Source organism: Rhinoderma darwinii, chromosome 2 (genome assembly GCF_050947455.1).
Source record: "Rhinoderma darwinii isolate aRhiDar2 chromosome 2, aRhiDar2.hap1, whole genome shotgun sequence".
In the NCBI taxonomy this organism is placed as follows: Eukaryota; Metazoa; Chordata; class Amphibia; order Anura; family Rhinodermatidae; genus Rhinoderma; species Rhinoderma darwinii.
In genome coordinates, this window is record NC_134688.1 from 454,223,920 (window position 1) to 454,236,331 (window position 12,412).

Sequence of the window (12,412 nt, forward strand, 5' to 3'; positions counted from 1 at the left end):
GGGGTCTGGCCATTTTACTGACAGCCAAGGGCTCTATGAGGGGGGAATAATCCACCCTATAGAGTCCTCACGTTACTATAATGGAAGGATAGGGGGATGCAGGGGAGGGGCGGTCTTAGCGTCTGACTTACTGCAGATGGATCTATAGGGGGGAGTATTCTGCCCCCCCCTCTTTAGAGCAGTCAGTCGGATGCTCAGACCCCCCTAACCTTTCAGTATAGTAACTAGTGAGGGCTCTATGGGGGGGATTATTCCCCCCTATGGAGCCCTCTGCTGTGAGTAAAACGCCCACACCCCCCGTTGAAGTATACTCCCGGCACCCCAGAATCGGCCGACCCCTTTTAAATTAGTAGGGGCAGTATCAAGCTTTTACCGATCACATCTAAGTTCATAACTTAGATGTGATCGATAACAGGTGACTTAATGGATTCAGGTCTCAGCACTAGATACAGCTGCTCTGTATACAGGATACAAAGCAGCTGTATCTCAAGTACAAATCATTTTCAATAAAAAGTAATTAAAACTTGCACCAGTCACATTGATAGATATATTCATATTTAAAAAATAGGTTTTTAAAGGTGTAAATAGCCTTTAAACTGTAACTAAACTTTTATCATTTTAGCATGTCATACTGAAAATGTCAGAAGTTTTAATTGGTGGGGGACCGAGCACTGAGACCCCCACCATCGCTAAAACAAAGCAGCTGAAGTGCTCGTGTGAGCGCTCAGCTGCTTCGTGTCTGTTCTGCTATTTACGGAAATAAATGTATCGGTGTACGGACTCAATACAAAGTCTATGAGCCCGTACACAGATACATATACACTACCGTTTAAAAGTTTAGGGTCACTTAGAAATGTCCTTATTTTTGCAAGAAAAGCACAGTTTTTTTCAATGAAGATAACATTAAATTAATCAGAAATACACTCTATACATTGTTAACGTGCTAAATAACTATTCTAGCTGCAAGCGTCTGGTTTTTAATGCAATATCTCAGATGACCGGGATGACTCAATGGACCGGGTCCTTTTATGGGCCCGTTACATTGATGACATCCTGGTCATCTGGAAGGGTACACATGACGAGCTAGACATATTCATGACTTACCTCAATGCAAATACGCTAAACTTGAAATTCACTTATAAACATCATTCTAAACAAATAGAATTTCTTGACATCAAACTTTTTGCTGATACACATGGCTTTCTTCAAAGCGATGTTTTTCGCAAGGAGACATCAGTTAATGCACTCTTACATTCCTCCTCTTCTCATCCCCCACAGACCATCCAGGCAGTCCCTATTGGACAATTTTTGCGAATTAAGAGAATTTGTTCATCGGACAAATTGTTCGAGGAACAGGCAGAGGATTTAAAAACACGTTTCCTCAACCGCGGATACTGTATGAGGTCTATTAAAAAGGCTTATCACAGGGCGAAATATACCACTAGAGACGATCTCCTTTTCCCAAAGAAAAAGACAGATACACAGACACAGGTACGGTTCATAACGGACTACCATTCAAGGTGGTCACAAATGAGGGAGATATTCAAACGTTATTGGCCAATTCTATTAACAGATCCCACACTGGAGAGATTTATCACCAAATACCCGAGTATTACGGCAAGATGATCAAAAAATCTGAGGCATCATTTGGTGAGGAGCCATTACGAACCTATCAGAACGAAATATCCCTTTGGGACCAAGGGCCCGAAATGGGGCTGCAATCCCTGTGGACACTGTGTCGCATGCCCCAATATAGAGAAGGTATCCACATTTGCAAATGCTACAGGTACCAAAACATTTAACATTACTCATTCAATATCCTGCACCACAAAAGCAGTGGTGTATTATGCGACATGCCCCTTTACTAAAATTTACGTTGGACTTACCTCTAGGGAATTGAAGACCCGGGTAAGGGAACACATGGCAGATATCAGGCGAGCGACAGGAGTGGACAATTTGGACGATCTGAAACCAGTGGCCCGTCATTTTAAATTACACCACTCGTGCGATTCATCTAAATTCAAGGTGAGAGGGATAGACCATATTATAACGGGCATGAGGGGTGGTGCTGTGAAACTAAAATTGGCACAACGCGAGACCCGTTGGATATGGACTCTCGGGACAATGCACCCATACGGTCTGAATGAATCTTTGAGTTTCGCTCCGTTTCTATAACCATTGACTCCTAGTGGGTCCTGGTTTTTTAACCGATTCACATTCGGTAATTTTATATGTGGTTGACTACCCTCTCTTTTATCTTTATATCTAGGATAGGCAACATATAAGTTATAAAAGAGTCAACGAGCGGACCTAAATTGAAAGAATACAAGAAGAAAATGGACATTCCGTGTATATATGTGTTTACTCTTATCCTTTATTATTTATTTTTTCCAAATTTTGTCAGTGTAGATTTATATAGGTTGATATTTATATGTATTTATTATCCTTTTATATAATTTCGGGGGGTTTTCTTGCCTGCTATTGTCACTCACTATCATATATTTGTGTTGTCACATTTATTCACGTCCTTGTTTGACATACATTTTGTACATACATGTTTTTAATTAATAATTTTTATACTTGATTATGTTTTTAGCAACACTAATGAATGTCTAGTTATATGTACACCCATATTCATCACTTACTGCTTTTTAATTCATTTATTAATATGTTTTTATACCTTACACCAATTTTTTCTTGCCACTTTCTGTCCTTCGGTGGTCAGGTGACCATATTTATTTTCTTGCTTTTTTTCTCACAATACATACATCGGTCCCTTAATTCATTAATTTTTTTAGTTCATATACGGACCGTCTTCTTCCCCTTTTCCTTCCCTTTTCAATTGTCCCTTGATCACATTTATTATTACTTATTCATTATTCTTTTGATGCCAATTGTTAAAGTGCACTAGTTGTGTTGTTTTTTATTAAACAAATCTTTCAATATTCTTCTTGAGTGTAGTAATGATATATTCCTGCACATATTTATATCTCTTGTTCAACAAAACCCCTTTTCCATACAGATTACACTCTTTCACACATATATTTTTATTAATATTGATGTATGTCCGCTCAGTTCCCCATACTTGTCTGTATATCAGACACTTGCCTCCTCTCCGATGTGCTGCGCTTACGGGCATCGGACTCTGCGGTGGGTGGGAGCGCTGATTGGGGGGGGAGTGGTCGACGCACCTTCCGTCCACTGTCTATTGCCAGGGTAGCATGTGGGAGGCGTTGTCAGACATCGCCGCCCCACATCCTCCCTGATGACGCGGCCACCGGAAGTGGGGCGGCTTCCATCTTTGTACCCCCATCTGACGCCGCCATCCTCCTTCCGCCTTGTCCGGTGCTCTCCGTGATCTGCAGCACATGTGTGAGAGGGTATATATGTGGGTGTCCCGCCAGGATGTAGCCATCCCCAGACGAAGGCATTTGCCGAAACGCGTGTCGGGTGTGGGCGTCTCCTGTGTGCAACCATGACCTTGGGTAGGTAATCACTTTTGACACGCATAAACTTATTCTGGTAGTCTCAATACTTACTAGCCTCTGAGTACAGCAATCATTGACTTTCTTTATGTATACATAATACAAATATTGCATAGTAATTATTATAACCTCAGCACTTCTTATTTATCCTCATCAATTATTGTGACATTCTCTGCAGACTGTTTGGCTGTAACTTTTTGAGACTCTCTGGTTTGCACGTGTTTATATAATCCTACATTTGCATACGATATATGTTTATGACAACTAATGCAATATTCGTGGTCTAGCAATGGTCGACGCCTTTTTCGTTGTGACTCATCTTTTTTTATCTTTGTCATGTCTAATGTGTAATAAAGTTCATATTTTTATATTTCGATTACTGTTGTGTTGAAGTTGATCATTTTTTCTCTCTCGAGTATTCCTATAGGTGTATAGAGGCCCATTTCCAGCAACCATCACTCCAGTATTCTAATGGTATATTGTGTTTGCTAACTGTGTTAGAAGGCTAATGGATGATTAGAAAACACTTGAAAACCCTTGTGCAATAATGTTAGCACCGCTGTAAACAGTTTTGCTGTTTAGAGGAGCTATAAAACTGACCTTCCTTTGAGCTAGTTGAGAATCTGGAGCATTACATTTGTGGGTTCGATTAAACTCTCAAAGTGGCTAGAAAAAGAGAGCTTTCATGTGAAACTCGACAGTCTTTTCTTGTTCTTAGAAATTAAGGCTATTCTATGCGAGAAATTGCCAAGAAACTGAAGATTTCCTACAACGGTGTGTACTACTCCCTTCAGAGGACAGCACAAACAGGCTCTAACCAGAGTAGAAAGAGAAGTGGGAGGCCCCGCTGCACAACTGAGCAACAAGACAAGTACATTAGAGTCTCTAGTTTGAGAAATAGACGCCTCACAGGTCCTCAACTGGCAGCTTCATTAAATAGTACCCGCAAAACGCCAAGGTCAACATCTACAGCGAAGAGGTGACTCCGGGATGCTGGCAAAGAAAAAGCCATATCTGAGACTGGCTAATAAAAGGAAAAGATTATTATGGGCAAAAGCACACAGACATTGGACAGAGGAAGATTGGAGAAAAGTGTTATGGACAGACGAATCGAAGTTTGAGGTGTTTGGATCACACAGATGAACATTTGTGAGATGCAGAACAACTGAAAAGATGCTGGAAGAGTGCCTGACGCCATCTGCCAAGCATGGTGGAGGTAATGTGATGGTCCGGGGTTGCTTTGGTCTGGTAAAGTGGGAGATTTGTACTAGGTAAAAGGGATTTTGAATAAGGAAGGCTATCACTCCATTTTGCAACGCCATGCCATACCCTGTGGACAGCGCTTGATTGGAGCCAATTTCATCCTACAACAGGACAATGACCCAAAGCACACCTCCAAATTATGCAAGAACTATTTAGGGAAGAAGCAGGCAGCTGGTATTCTATCTGTAATGGAGTGGCCAGCGCAGTCACCAGATCTCAACCCCATAGAGCTGTTGTGGGAGCAGCTTGACCGTATGGTACGCAAGAAGTGCCCATCAAGCCAATCCAACCTGTGGGAGGGGCTTCTTGAAGCATGGGGTGAAATTTCTCCCGATTACCTCAGCAAATTATCAGCTAGAATGCCAAAGGTCTGCAATGCTGTAATTGCTGCAAATGGAGCATTCTTTGACGAAAGCAAAGTTTGAAGGAGAAAGTTATTATGTCAAATAAAAATCATTATTTCTAACCTTGTCAATGTCTTGACTATATTTTCTAGTCATTTTGCAACTCATTTGATAAATATAAGTGTGAGTTTTCATGAAAAAACACAAAATTGTCTGGGTGAGCCCTGACACTTCTGAATCTTTTCTGTGAGATTCCAGTAAGCCACGCGTAATCTCGCGAGATTACGATGTAAACGAGATTTTGTTTCCCTTGCTGGAAATCTCACAGAAAAGATTCAGAAGTGTCAGGATTCTGAATACACATGACGTCCAGGCCGGAGGTAATGTATATTCATTTTCAGGACACTTGATTAACGTTAATGTCTGTGTATGTGGCTGCACATCGTTTTCTAGTAAGAACGCGATGCTGCTGTGTAAATGAATGGAGAGGAGTGCATGACGCTGATTGGTCAGCGTCATACACTCCTCTGTACAACGCCCACTTGGTCGAAAGTAAAAACACACCCACTTGGGCATTAAGAAACTCATTAGCATAAAGCTAAAAACGCTAATAAAGTGGTTTAAAATAGATCGTTTTTCTAAATAAAAAGCATTACTGTCACCTTCATTATAGCGCCGATCTCCTTATGTAGGAGATAGCGCACTTATAATGTGGTGACAAAGCGTCTTTAAACCATTTTCAGTGATAATGCTGCGTTGTTGATCTATGATACTAAAGTAATACAGTAAGTAGAATTCTTTAAATCTTTTCTATACCTCAAACAGCACTTTAGCAAATGAACAACAAATGTTTTCCTATTTAAAAAAAAAAATTATATGCTGCGTGTTTGTTGTGTAAAGCAAGTAATGAGAAAACTCTGATAGATCGGGGGGCGTTTTTTTATAGTTCGCCTCAGGCAGCAGAGGGGCTAGGTTCACCCCTGCTCATAGTTCTTGGTGGTCATGCACCAGGCTGATAAATTTCTCCACCTCCATCCTGTCTGTTGAATGCAGGGAACTTTGGCACGCCCTGCCGTTGGCAACGGATCCGTCAAAAACTGACCCATAGGCTTCAATAGCAGTCTAAAGAGTTATTCCCAACTGGTGAGGCGCCCACTTGCCACAGATTCCAGATGGAAACTAGAATACAGGGGGCAACGGCCCCCTGTTCACTAGTCCCAGGCTGGAATCTGCAGCCAGCGGCAGCCCAACCAGGTGAAACGGAGGTCCGGTGACCCCCATTTTTTATACAGATGCGAGTCCCAGAGCTGGTCCGGTGACTCCCGTTCTTGATATAGGTGTGAGTCCCAGAGCTGGGACCCGCATCTATTAGCCAGTTTTTGGCATTTTCTGTGGATACTCTATAAATGTCTAAGTTGGGAATACCCCTTTAAGCGCTGTATGGTGGTATTATATGGAAATTGACTTGAAGTATTATCTGGAAACTATATGGCAGTATTATGTGGGCTCTTTAGGGGCTATTATTTGGATATTGCTTATTATTTGACCACTATATGGTGGTACTATGTGGGTTGTATATGGCAGTATTATCTTGGCAGTATATGGCAGTATTATATAAACAGTCTAAAAATGTCAAACTGCCTAGGACTTCACTTTCTTTAAAACCAAACCTACCAAAGTATATAAGACCATAGGGTCAGTTTCATAGCAAATCAATTTAAAGCATGCCAATCGTTATACTCTTTTTTTTCACAAATCAGTAATACATGTCACTACAATGTACTGAAGTGTGTGAACTACGGCATTAGTAATGTTTACATTATAAAGGAAATAAATTGCCTGTTTTCAATAATTTTCATTCAAGCATTGACTTCTCACTTCTGTTCAGAAACAGAATCATTATCAAGTCATTTCAGTTGTATTATAGTCAGTTCCGTCATTAATTCTGGCCTATTAGGCATCACCCGGCAGTAACAGGATCCCAGCATCATTATTCTTCATTGTTGTTCATACTTAGATGGCCAGTGGAATTATTAGGCCTGACATTCCCCAATATAAAGATAAATTATATTAAAGTGTACCTTTTGTACCATTTGTGACCTGCTTAAAAACCTTTTAGGATATGAATCTCAATTTAAAAAAAATCCCAGTATCTAGTCTACAATAAAAAACAATGAGTGCTCTATACTTTTTATTAGCTTCAGTCACATGCAGGCCGCACACTCCATTAATTTCAATATAAAACAGAGTAGACTTTTATTTTTGTGACGTGTCATTACATCTGTATATTATATGTGTAGTGGTCATTATACACCGACTTTATTATATGATGACGGGGATATTCCCCGAAACAGCACCATCATGCTACCCGTACATTGACTGTATAGTGTGTCTCGCCAGCTAAGTCCTTGGTCTCCGTCATCTAATGTTGACAAATAACTGGCATCGCTGGACTCCACCGGCCGGTAAATCCGCGCCTTGTTCACACTCCTCAATTTAGGCCTGAGGCTCGTTCGCAAGTCAGACTGCTAGCTCTGCCCCCTACATGTTAATATTGATGTTCAGGTCTTGACCGCTGATATTGATGTTCACAACCATTGGATAGTACATGGGGAAGTGATCTACAACCTTGATGTCTCGGTCCTCAGCGGTTCATCCCTGATGAATGCATTTTATTAGTTGGCATTGCCGATGTAAAACCACTTGGTGGCCAGGATGGAGACAACACTTTCAGTGGCTTTTCTGATATTATATGAGAAGCCTTTGCAGTGCAGTGTGGCTAGAGCTAGGCTGAGACGATATAAGTCCAGGTCTTTCATGACATCATGGTTGATGGCATCTTTAAGAAATTCAACATGTCTGACTACGGCCTCCTTGTCCTCTGAGTTAACCAGATAGCTTGGGGTCTGGAGGAGCAGGGTCTTCATTAATTTTGGGTAGTTATGAGCCAGACAGCTGTAGATGGATTTCAGGTCATTGATGTTTGGAGAGATTTCCGTCCGGAAAAATCCCCAAATGTTGGCTCCTTTTATGTAGGAGAGGCAGCTCTGCAGAGCTAAAGTACTGGCTGCTACGATCTCCTGGTTGTCACTATGTAATTTCAGGAGCAAAGTTGGTATAAAGCTCCTGACTTTATCTGCAAAATATCCAAATAGCGGAAGGCGGCAGCTCTCTGTCAGATCTCTTAACAGGTTTATGGCCGCAATCTGGACTTCTCCATCAGGATAGTCCATATGCTCCCGGGATATTTTAATGAATTGTCTACTGAGTACAGAAAGCTTCAGGCGTCTGATAATGGAGGACAGCGCCCTCAGTGCCGCCATGATGATCTTGGTGTTGCTGGTTTTTGATAGTCTAAACTCCAGCTGGGCAATGATCTTATTCTTGTAGCTCTCCACCAGGCTTGTAGCTCCGATGGCGGCATTCCCCAGTGCCTCCATGGAGATGCTGCACAAGATATTATCGTCCTCTTCTATGATCTTCAGCAGATGTTGTATTGCGCACTCTTGGTATTTCTGCTTTATAAGTCTTGGATGCTTCAAAGCCTCATTGAAGAACATAGCTGCTGTCATTTTGGCCTTTGGGTCCGCATTCTTCAGGGCATTGAGCAGAAACTGGAGGAAATCTTTTGTTATTTTCCTTCCAGATACCAAAGATGTGACAAGCGTGTTCATCTCAATACGCTGCTTCTCTGTATCTTCCAGTTCCTTATTCTCCGCCGCAACTTGCTCCCTATACTTTTCTAGGAGCTCGGCATGAGGAAGGGTCTGTAACTCGTCATCGACCGGCTCGGTCGGCTGTTTCTCCGATGATTCGGGTACAGTAAAGAATTCCAGGGCAACTTTGGTGGAGTCTTGAAGCTCAGCATGGACATCAGGCAACCAGGTGGAAATGTTGGCCTTCATGTTGCTTATGGCCTTCATGAGTTGCACTTTGCAGCTGCCACCCTTCACAATATATTCTTGGATGCTGCCGCATAAACGTCTTATAGCATAGCACAACGTCTCCTTAGATACTTGGTCCGGAGCGTCTTTGACCACTCGGCTCAGCACTGGCAGCATGTCCAAAATGTGTGGCATGATGACTGTAGCACACAGAGATGTCACTTCTGTCAAAGTGTCGACAATGGCAGCATTGAAATCCTCATAAACGATGTTGTATCTCAGTTCCCCGACCACCGCTTCCAGATGGAGGATGCTCAGCCAGACGATAAACTTCTTAGTCATGGCGTAGGAATAGTATTGTCCCTTCATGTACTCCACCTTCAAGTGCTCACATAGCACCTTGATCATATATTCCTTCAGGTAGTGGGCCGCGTCTCTTCTGTACTGGATGACTCTGATGAAGAAGCGGCACATGGCGGCGTTGTATTCAGATGGTAACAGGTTACTCAGAATGGCTTTCTGAAACACATCCGTATAAGTGAAGAGATCTTCAGCCGCCTTCTCCTGGATGAAATAAGGGACACAGGCTCCTAAGACGTCTTCTTCCACCAAATTCCAGGTGTCAAAAGCATTTCTGAGCTCTTGATTTGTGTCCACACAGAATGTCTGATGTTTTCTATTCATGATCTTCATATCCACAAATCTGCTGAGGCGAGAAATCATTGTTTGGTTACTTGTTTCTAAATCATCTTCCAAAAAGAAAATAGATTCTAGACTTCTCTGTCCTCAATTATCAGCCCCCTCCCCAATTAAACATTTGATAACTGCATGAAGAGCGCCCTCCAAAGGCAGAGACAGGACAGTGCAGCCAGAGGAGACAGCGGCACTCCTCTACACTGAGCCCTCTGGTGGTGTAAGAAATTAAAGGTTTCAGAAAATGAAAGCCACATATAAGGTTATATGTAATATTATATAGGGTATTTTATTTGGCTAAATCAAAGATGGAGGATCATGGGTATAGTTGCATGTTTTAATGAAATGTGTCGCATCCGTATTCAAGATTCCTATTGTTTACACTGATTCTCACAATAAATGACCCAGACGTTCACAGGTATCTCTTGCAGGTGCTAACCAGAAGTGTGAACCCAGCCTTACCCATGGAGAAAGTCAGGATGTCATAAATGCTAAAGGTGGTTGATAAGTGGCACCAGTATTCTATATCCGCATGTTACATGAGGGGGAAGTTCTTTGAGCAGGAAGGTCACACTATATGTCTCTAAGAGGGGAAGACAAGGGGGTATGAAAGACCCAAGCATGATATGAGGGGAGCCACTTGGGAGGCCACTTGAGGAGGGACATACTGGAAAGGAGACTTCCTGGAGTGTGGGGAGACCATGGATGGTAACTATAACGTGTCATGTAATTATTGATGATAAGGAAAAAGTGTCTCCGTAAAGTTCATTGTTTATGGCTGTCGCTATGTACAAATCTCCATAGAAGTCTCAGAATAACTAACAGTCATTTCACTCTTTATACAATATACATTTTTATACACTCAATCTTGTATGTCATTTATTGTGCCTGACCTTAGAATCTAACCCAGTAAGAGGGTGAAAGAGAAACATTCTTACAGGGGCAGCACATGGAACTCGCTGCAATACTTCACAAGAAACATTCTACATGTTCTCCTCTTACCTCTGAATCGTGGATCTGAAGCTTCTGGATAAAGCAAGATTTCTAGAAGTCACAGGACTCAAGAAAAAGTCAAGTGAGAGCGACGTACCAAAAAGCAAGAAACTATTGGTCTATAGCGGCTCAACGGAATGTGACTGATCTGCAGCTTTTATAGAGAAGGTGAATTATGACATCACTGATGACCTCACACTTACCTTACATTCCAACACACATCAAATGCTTTTTTTTTTTTCACATATCTTTATTGAATTTCAGTAATAAAAACATTACAACATTTCAATATCCAGTGATTATAAATATCATAATGCTTAACAATTTATCTGCACAATTTACATCAGACAACATATATCTCCCCAATCCCATCACCCTCCCACCCCAAAGATCATTAAATACAATGTAATTATAACCTTTTTATGAAAAAATTATAATTATACTTTCCTATAAAACACTAATAAAATCCATATCCCCAATATTTCCTCCACTAACAATTGGGGATTTACCAGCCATCCAATTTCTTGCAATTATTACTTTTGCTTAACCCCTTAGTGACCAGCCTATTTTAAACCTTAATGACCAAGCTATTTTTTAAGTTTTTCCATCGTCGCATTCCAAGAGCTACAACTTTTTTATTTTTGTGTCAACATAGCTCTATAAGGTCTTGTTTTTTGCGGGACAAGTTTTTTTATTTTCATAGCACCATTTTGGGGTACATCTAATTTATTGATTAACTTTTATTCACTTTTTCTGTAGGGGAATAGACATAAACCTGCAATTTTGCCACTCTTTTTTGCGTCCTAAATCTACACCATTTACCGTGTGGTACAAATAACACAATAACTTTATTCAGGGGTTTATTACGATTGCAACGATACCAAATGTGTATTGATTTTATATGTTTTACTACTTTTATACAGCAAAAACAAATTTTTTTCAAAATTATTTGATTTTGTGTCTCTATCTGAAGATCCATAACTTTTTTTTTTTTTCGCCCATGCAGATGTATGAGGGCTTGTTTTTTTTGCGGGATAACTTATAGTTTTTATTGGTACCATTTTGGAGTAGATGCGACTTTTTGATCACTTTTTATGACATTTTTTTTAGGCAGGAATCACAGAAAATGTTTTTTATTTTATTTTTTACGGCATTCATCGTGTGGGTTAAATGATGTAATAACTTTATAGTTGGGGTCATTATGGACGCAGCGATAACAAATATGTGTAACTTTTTAACTTTATTTTGTTATTTTTAATAATAAAGCATTTTGTTAGGGGAAAAAGTGGGTTTCTAATATTTTATTTTTTTTCACTTTTTTTTTAATTAACTTTATTAAACTTTTTTTTAACTTTTTTACTAGTCCCACTAGGGGACTTTACTATGTGATCATCCAATTGCTTTTATAATACACTGCAATACTTTTGCAATACAATTAAACGAACAGGCATCTGCTAGGCCAGGCCTCTAGCATGACCTAGCAGGCTTTCACTATAGGCAGACCTGGGGGCCTTTATTAGGCTCCCGACTGCCATAGAAGACACGACAGCCGGCGATCATATTGCCGAGTGCCGTTGCGATGAGAGAGGGAGCTCCCTCCCTCTCTCCAAAACCACTGAGATGCGGCGCTCGCTATTGAGCATCGCATCTGAGTGGTTAAACGGGTGAGATCGATACTGATATCGATCTCACCCGTTAGAGCAGGGATGCCCCCAGCCCTCAGCTGCCTCTAGTAGCTGAGAGCAGGGAG

At 41.0% G+C, this 12,412-nt stretch overlaps 1 protein-coding gene across 1 annotated transcript; it reads right to left on the minus strand.

Moving 5' to 3' along the window:
- Positions 1-7,300: 7,300 nt before the first annotated feature.
- LOC142741575 (uncharacterized) lies at positions 7,301-10,777 on the minus strand. The gene is made up of 2 exons (XM_075850936.1): positions 10,672-10,777; positions 7,301-9,679 (listed from the first exon to the last, which is right to left on the minus strand). Exon 2 carries the CDS (start codon positions 9,667-9,669, stop codon positions 7,768-7,770), a length of 1,902 nt encoding a protein of 633 aa, XP_075707051.1. The 5' UTR covers positions 9,670-9,679; positions 10,672-10,777; the 3' UTR covers positions 7,301-7,767.
- Positions 10,778-12,412: the final 1,635 nt, after the last annotated feature.